Genomic DNA, 23,611 nt, shown 5'->3' with positions numbered 1-23,611 from the left:
TGGTTTTAAGACAAAAAGCAAACCTTTTATGCGCTCTTTGGGTCCTAAGTAGCTTCATGTGCTGCCTTCGATGGATTCTGTTGCTCTACATCCTGTCAATGGAAAGTCAAGGAGTCAAAAATGGTACTCAATGTAAATCATGTGAAATCAAATTCAAAATAAGCAATGTATAATAGAAAAAGAGCCCTAATCTTACCGCATCTTTCACAGTTGGCAGAAGTTGATTGGGAAGTCTTCTCTTCACTTCTGGGTCGAAGCTAGCCAATGCTACTTCTGCTGAGCCAAAAATAAAAAGAAGTCAAACTGAAAAAGTATATTCCACTTGAGAGGGTGTGATAGAAATTCAAACAAGATGAGCAAGGATTCATTACATGCTTCATCTTCTTACCTTTATGTGTAGAATTGGCCGCAGTTGACCCCTCCTATCTGGACTCTTCTTCTGGTAAGTAGGCTGCTCTCTCAAACTGGGGACGGAGGCCAGTCTAACACTTGATCTTTATAAAAAGAGAAAGAATAGAAATCAATCAAAGGAAAAAAGTGCTCAAACTTCATCCAAATGATGAAGACCAAAAAAAACCTCAAAAGGGGAATTGTTTGTGTCTTACCCTCAATTCTAGGTTAAAACTGCAGTCCTTCCTTACTCTTGGCACTTTGCTCGAAAAGTGATGGAGTCGTCCTCTAAACTGGGATTGATTCTTGCCAAGCCATTCTTCAATGAAGTTTAAAGATAGAAAGTCAAAAGATCAAACAAGTGCTAGCTCAGATTAAAAGAGAATAGAAAACAAAACTCCAAGAGAGAAATAAATGTAGCTTGTTTTTTACCACCTTGGCGAATGTTGTCTTGGTGCCATAGTGGATACTCTGTATCCTGGATCCTGGCAATGGTCTCCTCTCCGTTGTGTGGCCAGTCACCTTCCATCTGGCCTCCTTCCTTTGTGATCCTGTCAAAGATAGAAACTGACGCAAGATTAGTAAAGTTTAAAAAGAAATTTAAAAAAAGCATGATAAAAAGAAACAGGTCATAAAAACATACTAAGAAAGGAGACAATAACAAAAAGTAATGTGCAAAATGGTTAGTATTGTTAGAAAGGGAGTCGGGAGGGGATTGGGAAACAGATACATGTACATGCTAGAAAAACATTTCAACTCACCTCATGTCTGGTTTTAAGACAAAAAGCAAACCTTTTACGTGCTCCTTGGGTCCTAAGTAGCTTTATGTGCTGCTTTCGATGGATTCTGTTGCTCTACATCCTGTCAATGGAAAGTCAAGAAGTCAAAAATGGTACTCAATGTAAATCATGTGAAATCAAATTCAAAATAAGCAATGTATAATAGAAAAAGAGCCCTAATCTTACCGCATCTTTCAAAGTTGGCAGAAGTTGATTGGGAAGACTCCTCTTCACTTCTGGGTTGAAGCTAGCCAAACCCTACTTCTGCTGAGCCAAAAATAAAAAGAAGTCAAAGTGAAAAAGTATATTCCAGTTGAGAGGGTGCATGTGATAGAAATTCAAACAGGGTGAGCAAGGATTCATTACACGCTTCATCTTCTTACCTTTATGTGTAGGATTGGCCGCAGTTGATCCCTCCTATCTGGACTCTTCTTCTGGTAAGTAGGCTGCTCTCTGAAACTGGGGACGGAGACCAGTCTAACACTTGGTCTTTAAAACAAAAGAAAGAAGTCAATCAAAGAAAAAAAAGTGCTCAAACTTCATCCAAATGACAAAGACCAAAAAAAACCTCAAAAGGGGAATTGTTTGTGTCTTACCTCAATTCTAGGTTAAAACTGCAGTCCTTCCTTACTCTTCGCACTCTGCTCGAAGAGTGATGGAGTCGTCCTCTAAGCTGGGATTGATTCTTGCCAAGCCATTCTTCAATGAAGTTAAAGATAGAAAGTCAAAAGACCAAACAAGTGCTGGCTCAGATTAAAAAAGAATAGAAAAAAAACTCCAAGAGAGAAACAAATGTAGCTTGTTCCTTACCACCTTAGCGAATGTTGCCATAGTGGATACTCTGTATCCTGGATCCTGGCAATGGTCTCCTCTCCGTTGTGTGGTCGGTCACCTTCCATCTGGCCTCCTTCCTCTGTGATCCTGTCAAAGATAGAAACTGACACAAGATTAGTAAAGTTTAAAAAGAAATTATAAAAAGCATGATAAAAAGAAACAGGTCATAAAAACATACTAAGAAAGGAGACAATAACAAAAAGTAATGTGCAAAATGGTTAGTATTGTTAGAAAGGGGTCGGGAGGGGATTGGGAAACAGATACATGCTAGAAAAACATTTCAACTCACCTCATGTCTGGTTTTAAGACAAAAAGCAAACCTTTTACGCGGTCTTTGGGTCCTAAGTAGCTTTATGTGCTGCTTTCGATGGATTCTGTTGCTCTACATCCTCTCAATGCAAAGTCAATAAGTCAAAAATGATACTCAGTCTAGCTCATGTGAAATTAAGTTTAAAATAAGCTGCGTATAATAAAAAGAGCTCTAATCTTACCGCATCTTTCAAAGTTGGCAGAAGTTGGTTGGTAAGACTCCTCTTCACTTCTGGGTCGAACCTAGCCAAACCCTACTTCTGTTGAGCCAAAAATAAAAAGAAGTCAAAGTGAAAAAATATATTCCACTTGAGAGGGTGTGATAGAAATTCAGAACAGTTTAAACTTGAAAACTCTCAATGCACCAAAGTACTATTTTTGTATTTGTTTAAGCAAATGCTCAGTATGATAAAGTATTAGCTAAATAAAAACTACGTAGCTAAATGTAGCGATTGTGCCTGATCTATTAAATGTAATAGTGGTTTGAAACTTCATGCATAACACAGTTCTTACGTTGTTTAATATACATTTACATACTAACAGTTATTTCTTTTTCAAGCCACTGGTATGACTGTTCGCCTAACTTTACTATGAAACCCATTACCAAATCTGTCTCACTTTCTCTTACAATAAATATCCTGGACGCGAAAACCATTATTTTCTTTTATGAATATAAATGTATATCCACAAGAGAAATTCTACCTTTACCAGTAGTTTGTATCTTCAGAATCGATGAGATAGCTAGAAAAAACTGTCCACCATGAGATTTACAAACAATGAATTCTGTTCATGGTGCCGGATGTTCGGGCTATCGCACATGCGTCTTTTTTTTTTAAAGCGTGAGGAACCATTGGATTAAAATCAAATATGAAGAGAATAATTTACGTAGATAAAATAAATAATTATTAAAAAAATTTGCATAATTACATATTTTTATCTGAAGTAAAGATGATATGAAGTGGTTATTCTTGTACTTTTGATCTTCCGGAGAGAGAGAAAGAGAGAGAGAGAACTACATTCGTTGTTCATTCGAAAGAAAGATGCAGTTTCGTCATTATGATTTATTAATTATCGAAAGAAATTGTTTGAAAAAATAAAAACATTTGCACATGGACATAATAAAATAAACAAACATCAAAATAAGCAGTAAAAAATTGGCAAAAGTATTCACAAATGTCTACGGGCAACAATATTTTCCAAATTCATATGCATGCATGATGTAACAAATAATGCAAATGTGTATGCATTAACAACGCGCACAATGACTTACTATATAGTAGATTGCATCAAAATGTGGCCGGCCTTCTGCAATGAACGGAATTCTACACATGTCGAGCATATTGCACCCTATAGTCCATTTTTTGAAAGAAGAAATATGAAATAAGATCATGTACTTCACTTGTACTAGTATATTAAACGCCTTTGCAGTTCAGCACTGGAGCACACTTAGTCCGTGATGATCAGCTGTTATACAGCTAAGCACTGGATTCTGAGCATACTTAGTCCGTGCTGATCAGCTGTTTTACAGCTAAGCACTGGATTCTGAGCACACTTAGTCCGTGCTGATCAGCTGTTTTACAGCTAACACTGTGGCAAACATGTACAGCTGATGTAGTCCGTGCCGTTTTACTTTGATCAGGGAAAATGTCCATGTGGAAATTTTTCAGACTTAAATATATCAAACAGTATCACCGATTGAGTCAGTATTTAGCCCCAGTGTCAATAATTGAAAAGAGAAACAACATTGAATCATCCCTGCTACTCTTGAAAAAAAATTCTATTAATTGTGGTTCCACCCTACTCCGGGGGGTGGGGGTGGAGGGGGGCTATAATCTGAACAAACTTCCTACCCCATTTTCTTCAAAATGGGGTCAGCTTACCCAGAAACAGGTTTGCCCTGATATTTTTTAAGTACGTTTTAGCAGAATAGTCAATCCTATGTTCAGGCGCGGATCCAGGAATTTTTTCCAGGGGGGGGGGATTCTTGACAAGAAAAAACCCCTCCTGAATTCCTTTCCCTACCCAGAAAATTTCTTGACAAGCATAAAAAACAAACAAAAACGTAAAATCCATTTCCAAAACATGATAAATACCTATTTCATGGTGGTCATGGTGGGGTCCACGATTTCTAGGGTTCTAAAGTCAATTTTTATTTGCTTCAGTATATACTTTTAGTAACTCCAAATTCCAGGGGGTAGGGGGGTGGGTGGGGGGTCCGGACCCACCCACCCCACCCCCTCTAGATCCTCGCATGTATGTTGTAACCATAAAACCTTTATATGGTTCATCCCAAGGCCAAAATAAAAATGTTTTCCAACTTTGTAGTTGCTAGCCATCCAATCAGTTGAAAACAAATCTGGAAGGCATGTTACAAAAATTACTTTTATTTAAATTACCCACATTCTCTGCAAAATCATGCAGTATCTTATGATTTGATATTTAATTAACGTTAATTAAAGAAGGTTTGCTGTTTCTCTGTTAATATAGACGAATCTAGGGGGAATCTCAGAGGGTGGGGGGTGTCATCTTTTCGTTTACAGCTACGTAAAATACATTGGCATAGAATAAAAAAATCGTTGGTAAAATACAGATAGTCTATAAAAACCTTGTCAGTGAAGACTTGTAAAATAAAAAAAAAAATATTCCTCATTTTAATTAATATAATCAGGAAAAAAATGTTTCATTTATGCCAGCACATATTTATGTCTGTGTATATCTATTACGATTTGGCGAAAACACTTTGCTAATAAACCCTAGATGAACATTATTAAATGCGGACGGGTTCTATGATTAAGGCCATTCCAAGTTTTGGTTTTTTTTTGTTTAGCTTCTACCCCAAATTCGAAAACCTATCTTTCTATCCGAAAAAAAAAAATACAAACCAAAAGGGGGAAAAACCACTGACAACAATTTAAGCACAATTCTAGAATTTTCCATCATCATTTGAGAATTCTCCTCGCATTGTAACATAAGTAAACTACTAGTTTATTGAAACAAAAAAAACTTTGTTATACCACTATAAAAAAGAGAGATGCCAATCCCAAAAGAGTAAATCTGTATTTGTTGATTTTAATTTGTGTTCGTTTTTAATTTCATAATCTCTAAACCAATCTCCACGGACGCTAAACATAGAAAAAACTTGGAATGACCTAATCAGCTTAATCTCAGGATGTTACCAATTTTCTGCCTTATCCTCGTTTCTTCAGCAAATACTAATTTTGTAATCATCTCATTCGGACTGTCCATCCAGGAAGCTCAGTGGCCTCATGTCCTGTTTCAAGCATTTATTTTAATCGATAGTTACAATATCTTGTGCATTAATATTTGTTTTTACTACATCGTATAAACTAATCATAAAAACCTATTAAAATTTCCAGTTGTGTTATATCTCAAAAGGAAAAAAAGCTCAATAATAGAAATTTGAACAACTGTTGAATTCGAGAAAACTACATCGGGTTTGAAATACACAATGCAAAAATATTAAAATTTCTTTTCTTTCTCTTTTTTCCTTCTTTTGTATGTGTCATTATTGTTTTTTTTTTTTTTAATATGTCGAAAATATGTTTTAAATAACATTTATTCGAAAAATGTAGTTATACTTCTTTTTTTTCTTTATAAAAATTTGGAAGTTATTATAGTCTTTCGTTATTATACAGTCATTAGCCCGAGCTGAATCGTTTCGAATTTGCACTGTCATTACTCGGTTGCTTCACTGTTCGAAAAGTGGCGTTATAAAGTCTCAGGTCTCCTGTTTTATATAAACACATTACACTGCAGAAAATGTCGTCAGATGTACAGACATTAATGGAAATGGGATTTTCCAAAAATAGAGCGTAAGTAAATGATATTTACAATCATAGTGAAAGTAAAATTTTCAAAAAGTAGGCCTATATGATCATATGATCAGTAGATCAGTATATTGAGTAATGGGGAAGCAGAAGTGATCCACTGATTGACAGTATCCGTTTCAATGACTTTTATAGCTTTAGTCGGGTAAGATATTCAATAGAACTACACTGTCACATGTATGTATTTCAATGTGGCAAACTTATTGATGGACATTGCTAATGCCTGCATGCATGATTATCATCAGATTCATCGACAAAGTTGTATAATATGCATAAAGTATGTACACAGGTCTTAAACCCAGATGACATTGAAATGGGACTAAAATGTAGTTTAATTTCTTATAGTGAAAAGGCTTTGGCAAAGAGCGGCTACAAGGGTGTTCAGCTGGCCATGGATTGGTAAGTATAATAAATTATTTCATGTAAGAATTTTTTAACCTGAATAGCAATGCCCTTGTTTTAGCTATTATGATGAAATTAAATCTGTATCAAAATACTGAGTTGGTGTATGTATAGATGGGAGTAAACAGCACAAATGAAATGTATAAAATACGTAGGAATAGACATGATAGAGGAGAAAGACGTTTTTTTCTGATTTTTTTTTTTGGATGGGGTGGGGGTGTGATCCCCTTCATTTCCTTTCAGTTTTTTTTAAACACTTGCATAAATGTCTGCATTAAATAATATACACATAAACTAATTGATATATTGGAATCATTACATTTTGTTTGCCAATGGGTTCAATCTTTGTGGACTTAACGGGAACTTCTAACCCACAAATTACAATCAAGATGTATTAGTATATGTAGATAAATTGGCAATATTTTTATTAAAAGACATTCAACCTGAAATTATGTCCTATTGAACCTGTGTCAGTGTGAAATTTTAACAGTCCACAAAAATTGGCCTTCCTTGAATGTAACTGATTTAATTTAGCTTTGATAACCATTTTTTTCCCAGGCTGTTTGCACATGAAGACGATCCTGATATTGATGAGCCATTTCAAGCACCTCCACCCCCTCAAGGAAATGTTTTAGGAAAACCAGGCATGTCATGTCTAATCCAGACATACTTTAAATGCACTTTGATGAATGTTTCTTGCATATGAATTAATTCACGCAGCTTTTTTTCTATTTTAATATAAAATACAGTCAAATCTTGTTATCTCAAACTTGATGGGACCGAGGAAAAACTTTAAGATATCCAAAGATCCCAGATATCAAGGCTAAAATACTTAAAGAATAAGTGGTTGGGAACTCCAAATCACTTCGACATATCCATGGTATTCGAGATACATGTATCAGTGTTTGAGATGCTGAAGTTCAACTGTATTTTGATTCAGTGATTATGTCTTACAGATGATAGCTCTGGACCTTCACAGTCTGAAGCCACAGAAGCCAGTGCTAATGCGGGTGGAGAACCAGTTCATGCCATGTCAATCAAATGTGATGTGTAAGTTTTGTTTTTAATGTAGTGTGGTGAATGAAAATATTTCATGAAATTTTCCTAACTTGGAATACATTGAATTTTTCAACTGATCCTTCTTTTAGTTTCAAAGTATGATCTGATTCTTGTGTAATATGTAGGAATTTATGAGAGATAACAAATAGAATATATGTATAGAAACAATGCATTGTAAATTTATGGTTTTGTCTATAAACTTTATTGTGTTGACAAAAACATGAAAAAGCTATTGAAATTTGTTAACACGTTTAAGTTTTACAGATACATGTGTATGTGTGTTAATGCAAAAAAAAAAAAAAAAAAAAAAAAAAATCTGTAAACCGTAAGTCTGCAGTTACAAATATTTCTGTGTCCTGTCAGGTTTTCCAATAGATGTAGAAATGGTCAAATAAACTAAAAGAAAAGATGACGTGATAAATTGTTGGTTCACAGTAAACTAAGTATTTTGAAAGTAGGCAGGAAAATATTACAGATGTATACTTTTTATGATTTTCTTTATCTGTAAACAACAGTTGCGGAAAACTTCTGAAAAATGAGATGGATGCTCAGGCTCATGCAGCTCGAACACAACACGACAGCTTCTCAGAATCCACTGAAGAAATCAAACCTTTAACTGAAGAAGAGAAGAAAGTACAGCTTGAAAAGTGTGTATTGTCTTCAAAGAAAATTTTTGGCCCTTTCTTTTCATATTACTGCCCTTGTCAATGGTTGAATATTTAAGAAATAAGGTAGAAAAGAATTCTTGTAGAAATTAAGTTTTTCTTGATTAAAATGTTATTTTAGATAAATACATGTATGTGGCTGGGTCAGGTAAAAAAATCATTCCTGCACAAGCTTAACCTGTTGTCTCTGCCCATCTGCATCAAAGCATGATGGATGTTTCATGGCTGTGTGTTAAAATGGAAGTTAAATGCCATTGAGGATATGTGTGGAATAAGTGTAAATTGGTTGGGGTCTGCAGCATTTTAGTGCTCAGACCCCCTCTACCTTTATAAAAGGAGGAGAGGCTACAGGCTGGTTGGTGTAAAGTTTTAAACCAGGTAGCAAGCCAGAGACAGGGTGAAAAAGCTGTGCAGCTTGTGTGCCTAGCCACCATGCATGTCAGGCATGGGGTTTCATGGCACTAGCATATAAGTGAGGCCACTAGTTTGCCTGTTTTGTTTATGGTATCCTAGTTGTCTCCCTTGACTCCTACAAAATTTGTGGCCATTTCCATCCAACATTTTGTGTATTGTACTATAATGATATGATTGCTTAATAAATTTATGAAGGGTTAAAATTGGTGTTGTCAATTCTCAACAGTGGCTGGAAGACAGTACAGTATAACAATATGAAAAGGTAGACAAAGCAAAGCTATGATTGGCTGCAATATTCAATTAAATACATGTACATGTACATTGTATAAGTAATGATGAATTGGACTTAATATGCTGAGATGGTCTTATGACATCATTCTGCATGTTTGATTGTCATTTATATTCTACAGGCTACAAGAAAGAATAAAACAGAAAAGACTGGAAAGAGAGGAACAAGAGAAAAAGGACCAACTAGAAAGAGAAAAATCAAGACGAAAAACGGGGAAAGAACTCATAGACATCAAACAGAAGTAGGCATTTACAAGTACATTTTATATGCCTAGTATAATTCAAGAGAGTTCTCTTGATACACTGAACCATAAAAAAAAAATGATCATCAGGAATAGTATTGCCGTATTAATAAAATAAGCAAATTGTCTAATTTAACATTTTCAAATTGAAAAGGTTTAGATTTAATAAATATCTATATTCAACTACATAAAAGTGAACAAAGTATTAAAATTCAAATAACAAATGTTCATGTGTTCTTAGAATGGAAGAGCAAGAGATGAAGAAAATTGCTGAACAAAGGAGGAGAGAGAAAATGGAAGAAAAACTTGCAAGGTAACTAATTTACAAAAATACATTGTAGTTGTGGTATATGTACAAGGTAACTAACATACAAAAATACATTGTAGTTGTGGTATATATACAAGTGCAAACTATTGCATATGAGAGAATGAAATAAAACAAGCAGTCCTCCTTATGCAAATACTAGTATTACTGAGAAGTCCATTTTTAGAGATGTTTTGCCGGAAATAATGAGTAAAATAAAACTGTTTAGAGTTCGCCAAATATTGCTAGGACATTTTATATCTGTCGTATCACCACAATCAATGTGGTACAACGTAATGATAATGATCTATGAAATGTACAATGGGAAATTCATTATAGACTAGCAGTTGTTCTCTAATACAGACAGTGTTTCTTTTCATTATCAAAGTACTGTAAGAATTTTTCATATCATAGAACATAACATCTATACATCATATAAATTGAAACACTATTTCAGACAGAGAGTGAAGGAGCAAATTGAGAAAGATAAACGAGACAGAGCAGCAAAGGTAATTCATATTTAAGATATTTCAAAGTACATGTACATGTATTAAGACATTTTAAAAATATTTTTATATCTTTCTGTATTCTGATATACTCTATAAGAAAATGGATTTATGTGTATGTGGATTGTATTGCATTATTATATCTGGTACATGTATGAGAAATAACCAATGAAATGATTAACAGCCAGTGGTACAAGGAACACCAATACACTGTATTTTAATACATGTATAATATATATTTTCTTAAAAAGCTTTTAAAAAAAATTCTGTTTTTATTTAGGACTAACTTTTAATAGAGAATTAGAGATCTGAATATTTTTGGTTATCTTGCTCAAGACACTCTTTAATTTTATATGTATTTGTAAAGCAATGCTGTTTTAGGAGACCTTTTGTTGTAGTTTGGTTCAGGTGGACAGCCCGCGGCAGCAGCACCTAACCCTGTGACCTCACCCACTGCTGCTCAGCCTTCACAGGCTGCTGAAAAGAAGGACTACACTGAGTGTAGATTACAGGTATCTAATGAATGCTGAGTATCACTTTAAAATACTTGTACATGTGCAGTCAATCCTCTTTTTCTTTAACTCTATTGGGCCAAGATTTCCCAAAATTTGAGATATTGAGGTTAAAACCATAATTAAAAAGTATTTGGGACTTCTAGCATACTTCGACATATCCATAGTAATTAAGATAATTGATGTTTGAGATAAGGAAGTTCAGTTGTACATGTAGTTGATTTTTATTGATGGTGTCAATATAATCTTTTTTAGAGATACATGTAAATAACCTGAAAAACTTGCAGAAAAGATATAATCAACTAATATTATGTGTACATTTATTGACTGGGTTCATAGTGTTGTCAGATCCAAGAACCAAACTGTTTGCCTGAGGCCGTTAGGCCGAAGGCAAACAGTTTGGTTCGAGGGATCGACAGAATGCATTTTGCCCGAGAACGAAGTCAATAAATGTTTTGTTATACCTTTTATTTATTTATTATGCCCCCGGATTGAAAGATCCTGGGGGTATATTGTTTTTGTCCTGTCTGTCTGTTGTCAACTTTAACATAGCCCATAACTATTGCGCTGTCAAGGGTAAGGCTTTAATATTTGACATGAGTGTTCATTTTGACAAGACCTTTCCTTGGGTACCACCATATTTGACCTTGACATTGGAGTTTGACCCAGTTTCGCAAAATTTTACCAAACTTTAACCTTGGCCATAACTTTTGAACGGTTGGTGCTAGGGCTTTCATACTTCAAATGTGTAATCCTTGTGACAAAACCTTCCTTTGGATACCAACAACTTTGACCCTTTGACCTTGACCTTGGAGTTTGACCTACTTTTGGAAAACTTTAACCTTTGCGATACCTTTTGAACAGTTAGTGCTAGGGCTTTCATATTTCACATGTGTAATCCTTGTGACAAGACCTTCCTTTGGATACCTACAACTTTGACCCTTTGACCTTGACCTTGGAGTTTGACCTACTTTTGGAAAACTTTAACCTTGGCCATAACTTTTGAACGGTTGGTGCTAGGGCTTTCATACTTCACATATGTAATCCTACTGACAAGACCTTTCTTTAGATACCAGTAGCTTTGACTCTTTGTCCTTGACCTTGGAGTTTGACCTTCTTTTGGAAAACTTTAACCTTGTCCATAACTTTTGAACGATTGGTGCTTCGGCTTTCATATTTCACCTGTGTATTTCTTGGGAGAAGGCCTTTCCTTTGGCACCATTAATTTTGACCATTTGACCTTAACCTTGATGTTTAACATACTTTTGAAAAAAAATTTAACCTTTTCCATATCTATTCAATGGTTGCTGCTAGGGCTTTCATATTTCACAGGTTTATTCCTCGAGACAAGACCTTACTTTGGGTATCAACATATTTGATTTGCATTTGAGAAAGTTTAACCTTTGCTATAAGTTGCCATACGGGGGCATCAGTGTTTCACAAACACATCTTGTTTTATTATTTTTTTTGACATACATGTATGTCGAATACCAACAAATGCAAATGAGATTTTAGCTGACCCCGCCCATTATGTGACGTAAGCAGTCCAACATCTCATCGACAGGTCCAATATCTCACTCCGCAGTCAAGCAACAATTTTTTTATGCCTGCTTAGTAAAACATTGGAAATGTTAGACTTTTTTAAGTATTGATTTATATAGGAACATATTTTTAAAGGTATAACAATTATTTTTGTTTCATGACGTACATATATAAATATAAATTTTGTAACAAAAAATGTACATTTTGTAAATAAAACACACATGTACAAGAATTTAATGTTAGATTGTTTCATCTTTCAGATCAGGTTAACAAATGGACAAGCACTGACGCAGAAATTTTCAGCTAAAGAACCACTGGCAGCTGTGCGTTTATATATAGAGACTAACAGAACTGATGGTTCTGGACCATTTACCTTAATGACCAACTTCCCTAAAAAGGTTTTTCAAGGAGAGGATTATGAAAAACCTTTAGATGTTTTAGGTAATATTTTAAGAATGCTACTAGGCCTACTATGAAAAACCTTTAGATGTTTTAAGTAATATTTTAAGAATGCTACTACTTCATGAAATGGACATATGTCTGAATCATTTCAGATTGCATTCAGAATGGGTTAACTCATTACCATTCAGTTGATTTCTTCAACTTGTTGCAGAATGTTAGTTTGTTGTCATCTCTGGAGAATAGTCTGGTAGTTTAAACAAACATTCTTTTCAAGTTGATCTGCATTGACACAAGACAAAAGTTTTAATCTCCTGAAAACAAGGGAAAGTTGATTAAAATTTCTTGCTTATGATGATAGAAGTAATTATTCCTGGCTCTCAACCACTTATTTGTTCCATATTAACCATATATGGCATGTAAAGTCATTAAAAAGTGGCAAAGGAGAAGGGGTTGTGTAAATTATTTTAGCTAAACCTGTAATGAGGTCAAGATGTACATGTTATTGATATGTATCAAAAACTCTATATTTCAGTAAAGTTCATTGTCCCTCAGTTCACTCATACAAAATTTTGCTTCAATGTTAACAATTTTCCAAAAGAAATCTTATTTTTAATTAAGATGCACAGAATTTCAGCATATTCTGCTGAGCAAAATGTGACTGAAAAGGCCTTTGAACCAGACAATTTTATAAAGGAATCATACTCCTTTATTCTAGTGAGTTATCTCTCTTATCAGAGGGTCTTTGAACCTTAAGTTCATCTTCATGATAAGGTCATAAAGAAAATTTATTTTCATATTTTGTTTGGAAAGTTTTAGTGGAAATCTTATTGAAAATCACTGAACAGGTGCTTTGTAATTCTTAAAAATGATAACTTTTTTGTATATATGATGTATACTGTAGAGACTTAATTAGTATACTGTATACATTTTAGGGATGCACGATTTTATCGGTATATCAGTATATCGCGGTTTTTTATTGCGTGATACGTATTGTGATATGGTAACTAAAATACCGGTATTTGATACATAGCTATAAATTCCAGAAATTAATCATTCATTTGTTCAAACTATTGAATGACAATTACAGGAAGTGTAAAAAAAGATGTTGAAAACAGTTAAACAGTGGCATCAAAACATGCTTTATTATTAAATAAATGAAAATTTAAAAAGTAATGTTATGTTTTTATAGCATACTTTTAAGAAATATTATGGAAATTCATTTGAAATTGTAGTAAAAATTGTGTTAAAATATCATGATTTTGGGGGGAAAATCATGATATATCACGATACGAAATTTTTGCCGATACCTATCCCCAATACACTTGTGTAGTATAGTGTATAGATTTGTGTAGTAAAGCATATTAATGACTAGTATGTACAGATATATAAAAGTCACCTTGATATTTCAGGTTTAGTACCATCTGCTGTACTTATGGTCAAAGGACAGTGATCCATGAAGACTTTTAATGTGCCAAGAAAAGTTCTATCCTATTGTGAAAGTCATCTGTTCAATGAATATTACTTTGTTTACATATTAATGTAAAATTTCTGATCAATTCACTTTAGCCCTTAAAACTGAGTGAAAACTGGTAAACTCCAAACATAATGTTTAAAATACCGGTATACAAATTTGAGCATGATTTATCATCTAGAATTTGTTCAATTAAATTATTTGTTGACATGAAACTTCTTTTGATCTTCAATTGTGCTATATAGATATACAGTCAAACCTCATTATCTTGAACTCAATGGAACAGAGAAAAAACTTTGAGATCCGAGGATTTGAGATATCCAGGGTAAAATACTCAAAGAATAAGGAGTTGGGACTTCCAAATTCGCGATATCAGTGTTCGAGGTACCGAAGTTCAACTGTATAATGTATTTAAAAAAATGTTATGGAAATTTCAAACTGGATCATTTAGATTGTAGTATTAAGTGTGTATTATATATTAACCTGAAACAGGAATTACTCAGTTTGATTTAAATCAGATCCTATGAGCCGCACAAATAGAACTAAAGAGACTCCATTCAGGGTCATCTCCTGGTGACCTTTCCAACATAAATTTTCATAAAAATTTTTACCAATCATAGAGATTGTACTTAATATTCGGGAAAATGGAAGTAGAAGTAAAGTTAGCTGTAGAGAAGATCGTAACATTTCATACAAAACAAAGAGCTAAAAACAGAGCAAATATTAACTGCATTTCTGCAAAGAACAGAGTGGATGTTCTAAAGACAGGCTCTGGAAACAAGGCCACAATTCCTCATAAGTACGAGTATATTATATGAACTTGTACTTCTGTAACTCAATTCCAAGATACTGGCTAATTCTTGCCAGTGAATTGATTGAATAATTGAAAAATCACCAGGAGATGACCCTGAATTGAGTTTCTTCAGATCCTAGTGTAGTGATCTACATTAATAGCAAATCAAAGGATCTGATTTAATAATTTCACCTGATGCATGAAATAAGGCCAAATCATTAAAGAAATGAAAGACTTTGTCTAAGATTATTAGAATTTATTGATAGAAAAATAAAATAAATATGGGTTAAAATTCATCGATGTACTTTAAGTTATGGATGCACATACACACATTAAAAAAAAAAATACTGTCACAAAACATTTAGTATTTCATAAATACACATTATTCAATGAAATAATTTAAAACTGTATCAATATCAAACAATGAGCATTCATCAGATTGTCATACTTGTGAATACAATTTAAAACCCATGATACAAAATGTACATTTTACGTAATGTTAAAATAAATTATCACAATACGGGAATATGATACACGTAAGGTAAAAAATTTGATTGAAGAAAAATATTATGCACCCTTCTATTTTCAAATGAACACATTAGCTGAGGAAACTAGAGTGCATTCACTGACCCTTAATTCTTGTATATTCCCATTTTGAACCATCATTTTGTTGATCAACAGGGAATAGAGGACATATTATTTGCAAAGGAATAGTTTTAATGGGTCCAAATATAGATCTAATGTTGTTGCCCAAACCCTTATCATAGATAGGACCAGTTTTATGCATTTCATAAGATGTCATGCCCTTGCACATTAACATAATTTCAAAAATTAAGAAAAATATAGCAGCGGCCAGACACAAAAGACATAATACAATCAGTATGATCACAAATGCATTTAAGAAAGAAAGATAGCCGAGTAAAAACTGAGCTATAGTTGCCAATGGGAAAAATGTTAAAATCTCATAGTAAGAGGTTATTGGATGAAATTCATTCAGGTAAGATATCAACAGATACAAAGCAAATATGGTCCCCCAAACCATGTACAGAATAAAAAGCATGAAAAATCTTTGGTTGTAGAATCCTATGCAAGAGTTGCTGAAAAAGCAGTGATGGTCTCTCTTTAGAACACAGGCATTGCAATAGGAACAATGGAATGATCTTGGTGGTGCATCTACCTATTGATAAAAAAAAGTTATACTTGATATATGTAATTGACTAATTGAATGTATATTTTTCTTGAAAGATAGGTAAAGCCCCTGAGACACAGCTAGATTCCAAGTTTTAATGTCCAACTAAATCATATAAATTGGGACTTGGTCCTAGTGTAAAAAATAAAAGATTTATACTCTTAAAGCTTAAACATTAACATATGAATTTTTAAAAGAGATTTTTTATTTGCAGGGAGCATTTTTATATTTAAGCCCAACACATGTGAACAAACCACACAAATTAAGATAAATTAACCTTTAATTAAAGATACAGTACCTGACACGTCAGACAGTACTGCCATCCAGTGGGGTTTTCTGTGGCCTCGGGAAAATGCTTTGCCCTAAGCTCCTTCTCGACATAACTTGTGCTTCCAAAATACATTCCCATCCAATTTATGGTTGTCTCAAACATTGTGAACCATACCAAAGCAATCATTCCAATCATATACCAACCACTGAACAGATTTGGAATGAGAATAAATTGTGAGATAAAAAATAAAGAGAATGTCATTCCCCAGAAAAAATTAACGCCCAAGTTGCTTATATCCCGTTTTGATGGTTTGAATTCTCGTTTGCGATAATGATCAGAAAGTTTTTCTTTTAACGTTGCCTGTGCCCTTCGTTCCTTAAGCTCCATTTTCAAATCACAAACCAGAGGAAAAAGATTGTCCGGTCCTTAAAGCTGCTTACTTGTTAGCTCCTGAAAGAATAATGATCAGTGACCGGTGCGTGCACGTTTGACCGGAAGTATCATTTTCCATAACAACGTCATAACAAGGTTTTAGACAAGTCGATCATTAGTAATTCGTGAAAAGTAGGTCAAGATATGTTGAAAGTAAATCAGTTATTTATATATTTATAAAGCAGAATCATAAAAATAAGTAAATATAATAATAATATTTTAAGATGATACTATTTGTATAAAAAGATTTAGACCCTTTTTGTACAAATGGCAACTTTGCATCCCTTATTCTATGTATAGCCTAGAAGATATTTGTTACAATGCTAAAACAGCAGAATTGCTATACCTTTTATTTCAAATAACCCTTTGTATTTGCCAAGAAATATTTTTAAAAATATTTAAAAACTGTGCCAAGGTCATCGAATTTGGTGTTTGATTTTCCCGCGAAATTAACTGGGCGAAATATTCACATGACTTGTATATTTGCTATTCCATCAATTATTTTTTTGAAATCTGTTAGCACAAAGTAATGTAGGCATTAGCAATATTGAATTTATTCATTAAATTTTAATGATAGTTTTCTTCTTTATGAGGAAGAAGTTAAATATGGTTTTTTTTTGAAAGAGAAGTCTATTCCATAAAAAATGCATAAAAATTTATCTACGGGGGAGGCAAACAAAAGAGGCGGCAAGATGGCGGCCATGTGGTCGTGAAACCGGCTCAAAAGAAATTCGTTTACAAATCAAACGTACACATTTAACAATATTATTACCAGGTGATACTGTCAGTTTGAGGTAAACCTAACCGTTTAATCAAGTAAATTTTTATTAAATGCTCCATAGTGTCTCTATTGCTTAACCAATGTTCCGAATATTTACAAAGCGTGGGTTTTTATGTGCATTATCTTATCCCTAGATGAATGAGGGCTGTAAGCATTAAGCCTATTGCGCAGGAATGCTAAATGCAATAGTCTTTATGTGTACTAAAAATTATAAATGTCTTTGACATTGATTTAGTGCTTTTCGTTGATCATATGTTTTACAACTTGTCGCCAGTTTACACTTGAGAAAATTTGATTGATGCTTAACAAGACACATTCATAAATTTGCTTTATGATACAAACATAGTTAAGCAATCCCTTGCAATAACACCAGAGCTGCAAAAATAAAAGAAAATAAACACGGTCTTAAATTTTTGAATAGGTTTGTAAGGTTCAGTGTCTTGATCCAGCTCTATATACATGAAACATGAGCAGTAACAGGGTAGCAGCTAGAGCTGTTTTTTTCCCTTTCAGAAAAATGTTTTAATTTAGCTTAATTTGATGCTGATAAGTTAAATTCATGTCCTTCCACACTTCTCTTTACTTAGTTATTTGCCATTCTCAAATGCTGTAAATACTTACTGTAATTGATCTGTGCAAATATTGTCCGTTACTGAACTGCATTTTATATTCATGCATTGATCGAGGACTACCCAGTTTATGAAAAAATAATCCACCAAAGCTAGTAACTGTTTGATAAATACCAAAATATTTAAGAGAATATGTGTATAAATTTATGAATGTAAAAATGACCCATAGAATTTTAAAACACTGATCATGCTGATGAAATGTTACAGTATGTATTGATCCTTATCTGAAAGGGCAATATTTAATTTGTGGCCTGATATTATTGTGTTGATTAAACTAGGAAGGTCTGCATGATATGTCTTCAATGACTGTTACAGATAGATTATTATTTTAACTTTTTCATTTGCTTCATAATTCACCTTTCGTTGAAAGTAAATTACACGAGTTGATATACTTGTAGGTAAGTTGTGTAGAGGATGGAGAAGGACAAAAAGGGACAGAATGAAAAAGATGCTGCACCAAGTACATCAGGCTCAGCAAAAAAGGTATGAATTATAATAATGTGATAAGTAGTTATTTCATAAAGGTCAGATGTTCCTTTGGGGCCACTCACACCTTCACACTCTTGCCTTAGGGCAAAGATGAAAGAGTGCGAAGTTGCAAAGGCAAAAGTATGAAAGTGTGAAGATGCGATGGCCAAAATGCGAAGGCCAGAGTGCTTAGGTGCTAAAGCGAAGGAGCAATACTAATATCACACTTTCACCTTTGCACTTTCGCCTTTGCAATTTACTTTTGTGGAGTTCTTTAATCTTTATCATTGTGAGTTAATTTTAGCAAGCTAAATTTGGTGAATTTTTAGAGTTACTGTGTGTAGGTTCATTAATTATCTGCACTATTTTGCTTTGAATTCTCGCCTTCACCTTTTTTGCTCTAATATTGTTTCTCTTGGATGTTATTGGTACACATGCACTGCAGACCCATTTTATAACTAAGTGGCACTTTTGCCTTTGCAATTTGGCACTCCTGCATCTTCGCCCTAAAGGCAAAAGTGCGAAGGTGCGAGTGGCCCCAACCGAACACCATAGATCACAACATTTAAATCACAAAATGCATTAAAATGTGTACTTGTTCATATTGCTGCAAGGAAATCTTTCTACAGGCTTATGGTGCTTACAGAAAGTATTATGAATATCTCATCCTGGTTTGTCTAGCAACAAGTATAATTTGTAGAATAGTTGCATATATTAATTTATAGTTACATGTACATGTTTTTCTGTTGTATGAACATTTCTTTTTGATTTATAAAAATGTGAGTATGAAATTGAAAGTAACGTAATATGGGGTAGGAAATAACCACTCTCCCACTAGCAAATACTAGTCATTTTGTCTATGGGCGAACAACTCCTGAAGATGTAATTGCCCACAGGGTGAATAAGAATTTTATCCAAACTTTTCCAGAACCTGACCATGCTTTGATTCTACAATTAAATGCACCTTCTGTTTCGAGGTCTTGAAATAAAGAAAAATGTAAAACTTCATGCAATTTCATTCATTCATGGTGTCAAAATCATCAAGGAAATGAAAGACTTGGGACAGAAACATACACTTATCAGAGATTTAAATAAAAAAGATCAAGAATTTCTCACAAAGTAGAGAGAAAAATGTGGGCCCCAAAAAAATCAATGCTGGCTAGTAAAACGTGTTAAGTTGGGGGCCCACATGGTTTCTAAGATTCAAAATTTTATTTGCAACCCTGTAATATATAGAAAAAATAGTTTCAATAAAGCTTTTATTGCAAAATAGAGGAGAAAGTCTGTAGAAGTTGAGCCGAGGACACCACTGAAGAGGCAGAGGGTGCCAGTACAGAGATTTCAGTCTCCGACAGAGGAACTTTTACCAGTGGTAAAGGCAAAAACACCCAAGAATGAAGTGGAGCTTGTTTACAAAAAGGGTGTCTTTCTTGCTGTCAGAGGAGATTCAGGTAATGAATATGAACATTTTTGTTTCAGATTTTCCAATATCTTGAGTCCATACTGTTTGATTTTATAGATGTGTGGGATATTTTTTCCTTCAATTTTTCTTTGAATATATGTACAATGCTTTTTCTGTAAAGTTTTAGCATTCAATGCTTATTTGAACAATATTTAGCAAATTTCACACCTAAGTAAAATCAAGCATTTATTTGTTTTTGTTTTATTTTCTTTTAGGAAGTTTTTACTTGTGCAGGACCCAACAGAATGTATTTCAGAACACAAAACATTTTAAAATCCAGTGGTTAGATAAGGATGAAAAAACTCAAGTGTACAAGTTCGATTTTCTGGATCACACTGAAATTGAGTGCGTCCTGACCAATGTGAGGATGGAACGGGTAGCCAGGGAAACTTACCAGCTTCCTGATTCAGAGAAGGCAAGAATTGAACTGATTTTATCTAAAGCATTGAAGAAAGAGAAAGGCGAGCCTTATGAAGATCTTGTGATAGACACAGAGGAGGAAATCAGCAATGAAGAAGGTTAGCCTAGCATACATACATTTAAGTAATTTTATAATGCCTATATTAAAGTATTTTATAATTTTTTATTTGTAAAGGTTTCATTTCATTTACAATGTATCTTGTTTTTATTAAATTTTTTTTCTTCTCAAATTATTTTGATCATGGTATGTTCTTTGATGGCACATTGAATGCACATTTCTGTTGCATATTGTTAGGAACCATATATTCTGGTATTTAACAAAACCTTTCAATACTAATGCACATATCAGGGATATTATTGTTGCTGCATGAAAGTTGCTGAAATTTGCTCGACTTTGTTTTGGTTTCTTTTAGTTAAGTTAAAAAAGTAAAGAAACGTGTAATCTAGTGGTTTTATTTTGAGTTTGCATGAATATTGTATTTTGTCTGCATGAAGATTTGGAAGATGATGAACCAGTGCCAAAGAAAGGGAAAGCCAAAAAGAGTATAACAGTTGCTTTGAAAGAAGGTACATATACATGTATATATTTGCAATACAGATTTTTACACGAGATTTTTAATATACATGTATCTTTAAAAGTAAATTATTATCAATGAATCAAATTCAAGATGTTTTATGATGTTATTGTATAATTATGATTCTGAAACAGCAAATACACTGTATATAAAATTCTGAATAAAATGTATGTTATTGGCAGAAGTGACATATAGTAATCACTAGTAATCACTAGGGGAAAAAACTGGATAATTAAATTTCCCTCTGGTAATATTAAACAGGAATACCTTAAAAAACCCTGCATCAAGTTTGTTGAATACATGGGGGAAGATCACTTATTTATCTCAAATCAATAGTCTTTTTGATAAGTCTTTTGTGCTATTCAGTGAATTGTGTTATTATTGGAACATGTGCATCACTGCATGCATCAAAGTTGTCAGTTTCTGGAGAGTAGAGGGTTTGGCATTGATAAATATATTCTCTGTAATGAAAATTTTTCATCATTATGATCAACAAAAAATATTATTACATGTATTTACGTATGAATTAAACACTTTCAGGTAAAAATGGGAAGAAACAGCAGTCATCTAGGGGAAGATCAAGAAAGAAAGAGCCTAAAGGTTTGTAATATTTCACTGCTAAAACCGAGGGTTTTAATTTGCTATGAAAGACTGAGTGAAAATACATGTACATTAGGTAGACTCAGAAAAACTCCAACAAATTTGTGCAGTTGTGTTAGCTAAGCAAGGAATCATCAGTGTGCAATGAATAACCCAGAATATACATGTAAAAATATCATTTACATAAGAGTAGAGAAAGTCTCTTTGAAAATGTAGCATTCATCGTTAAACATTAATTGTATTGAACAAATAAGTATTGTGCACTGCAATATTATTTTCATCAGTCTTTTGTAGAAGATTAATCATAGTAAACTCTTGTACATTGAATAATAAATATGCAATCTGACATCATTTCAGAAGTGAAGAAGGAGAAGAAAACTTCCCCAGGGAAGAAGAGAGGACCTGACAGAAACTTACTGCCAAATCCCAAAATCAAAATTCTAGAGAAAGATCCTCTGTTTGAAACAAAGTATGTCTGGTTTCATCTGCACATACATGTACATATAAGCCTTTTCCAAAAGTGAGAAAAATAGAGATTACATTTAATAGTTTGCTAAAGTGGATTAAGAGAAGTTTGCCAGTGTTCAACTTTGTCAGTGCAGTGAGTGCACAAATAATCTGAAATAGATTTTGTAAATGACACAGATTTATCATAAACTTATGTAAAATTGATAAGCAATAAGATCTTACCCCTGAGAGAAGTCAGGATCACTTACAACCAAGGTCATGATGGGCAACACAAACACAAATGCAGATTCCTGGAGCATTCTAGATGTTAAATTACATTTCATGTCATCAAAATAAGAAACTGCATATAGCATTGGGCATTGATGTAATCACTTTGGATATTGTTCCATAAACATTTTCATTAAGTTGCTTGATTTTATTGATACCCTTAATTTAAATCATATCTTGTTGATATATGGGAGTCACCACACAAACAGATCTTCAGGTCTGTCTATTTTTTGTAGGGATCATGTTCCTTTCATCTCTAGGAGAGCTCACCAGCGCCTTATTTTCCGAGCAGTATATCAAAATGACATGGATCTCCTCAAACAGTTACTTGATGATGATCAACACATACAGGATGTGAGTTTGTATTTTACAAGCCAGATAATCTAGGGAAGGGGGGGCATATATACATGTACATGTAGCTCTTGTTCATATCAAAATTTGCTGCTCTGGGGGGATCTTCTGAGATTCAATTTGGATGGAGTTAAGATATTCAAGCCTACATAATATTTTCAATGTCTTATGAGGCATGTTTGGTTGCAGCTGTTATGGAGAAAGCCCTTTAGCTAATTGATTTAGATGTTGAAGCACAACAATTTGTTCAAGAATTACATAAATATTAATAATTTTGTTAATGTTTTGCATGTGACATTGTCAGTTTAGTCATGTGACTATATGTCCTATGCTACTGAAGAATGGTGATTGCAGAAGAATAGATTGAATGCAAAATTGTACAGCTCAGTTCCTTAAGAGTGTTTGTTATTAAAATATATGAGTTTATAATATGAAATCTAAAGAAAACCTTACAAAGTAAATTTTGGTTAAATAACGCCCTTGTTGTCCCAGTGACTAAGGTAGGATACTATAGAGATAAATTTCATAGGAATTTACAAAATACTATTTAAACATGAATTCTGAAATTTGTATCATGAATGAGAAATTGGATGCTTGTTTCACTTTTCTTCAGATTGATAGACACAGATCAATTGTGGACTGTCGGTCACCTCTACATGTGGCCTTGGAGAAGAACAACGTTGAGGCAGTGAAGTTAATTTTTAAGGACAGAACTCAGAATCAGAGCAAACGTCTTCAGACTCCATCTTCACCAGTTCTTTTGTCTGCTATTGACACTGGAAGGTGGGTATTCAGTTGTATCTTTTATCCAAAAAAAAAAATTTAAAAGAGTTGAATTAGATTTAAGGAAAAAATTTTCTGCATCTAATTTGAACAACCATAAGATAATAATTTGTTTATAGAAGTTTAAACTATTATTTAATTTCCCATTTTATGAC

General features: G+C 33.5%; 3 protein-coding genes and 1 long non-coding RNA gene across 5 annotated transcripts in view; 2 read left to right on the top strand and 2 right to left on the bottom strand.

Moving 5' to 3' along the window:
- The window catches only part of LOC133183097 (uncharacterized), a 250,024-nt gene that overhangs the window by 18,138 nt on the left and 208,275 nt on the right, over positions 1-23,611 (bottom strand). The gene's annotated exons all lie outside the window — the stretch shown is intronic.
- LOC133183944 (UBX domain-containing protein 1-like) lies at positions 6,036-14,182 on the top strand. Its single transcript, XM_061318817.1, has 11 exons — positions 6,036-6,145; positions 6,506-6,559; positions 7,121-7,206; positions 7,519-7,612; positions 8,137-8,268; positions 9,111-9,230; positions 9,472-9,543; positions 9,992-10,043; positions 10,439-10,552; positions 12,355-12,535; positions 13,906-14,182. Exons 1-11 carry the CDS (start codon positions 6,093-6,095, stop codon positions 13,944-13,946), a joined length of 999 nt encoding a protein of 332 aa, XP_061174801.1. The 5' UTR covers positions 6,036-6,092; the 3' UTR covers positions 13,947-14,182.
- LOC133183943 (probable palmitoyltransferase ZDHHC24) lies at positions 15,056-16,721 on the bottom strand. Its single transcript, XM_061318816.1, has 2 exons — positions 16,248-16,721; positions 15,056-15,937 (listed from the first exon to the last, which is right to left on the bottom strand). The coding sequence occupies exons 1-2, from the start codon at positions 16,605-16,607 to the stop codon at positions 15,383-15,385; spliced, it is 915 nt and encodes a 304-aa protein (XP_061174800.1). The 5' UTR covers positions 16,608-16,721; the 3' UTR covers positions 15,056-15,382.
- Positions 17,331-23,611, top strand: part of LOC133183091 (poly [ADP-ribose] polymerase tankyrase-like) — a 43,386-nt gene continuing 37,105 nt past the window's right edge. Inside the window, exons 1-9 of one of the 2 annotated variants that reach the window (XM_061318032.1) lie at positions 17,331-17,446; positions 18,461-18,545; positions 19,804-19,981; positions 20,208-20,510; positions 20,908-20,979; positions 21,528-21,587; positions 21,945-22,056; positions 22,559-22,676; positions 23,287-23,456. In XM_061318032.1, the coding sequence (XP_061174016.1) occupies positions 18,477-18,545; positions 19,804-19,981; positions 20,208-20,510; positions 20,908-20,979; positions 21,528-21,587; positions 21,945-22,056; positions 22,559-22,676; positions 23,287-23,456 (1,082 nt within the window). In that variant the 5' untranslated portion in view covers positions 17,331-17,446; positions 18,461-18,476. The remainder of the gene's footprint in view (positions 17,447-18,460; positions 18,546-19,803; positions 19,982-20,207; positions 20,511-20,907; positions 20,980-21,527; positions 21,588-21,944; positions 22,057-22,558; positions 22,677-23,286; positions 23,457-23,611) is intronic. The other variant, XM_061318033.1, reaches the window with a different exon arrangement.

This window comes from Saccostrea echinata, unplaced genomic scaffold (genome assembly GCF_033153115.1).
Source record: "Saccostrea echinata isolate AGI-Se365-2 ecotype Australia unplaced genomic scaffold, CSIRO_AGI_Sech_v1 ptg000009l, whole genome shotgun sequence".
Lineage (NCBI taxonomy): Eukaryota > Metazoa > Mollusca > Bivalvia > Ostreida > Ostreidae > Saccostrea > Saccostrea echinata.
The sequence above is the reverse complement of the archived record's forward strand: the minus strand, read 5'-3'. Positions and strand labels throughout refer to the sequence as shown.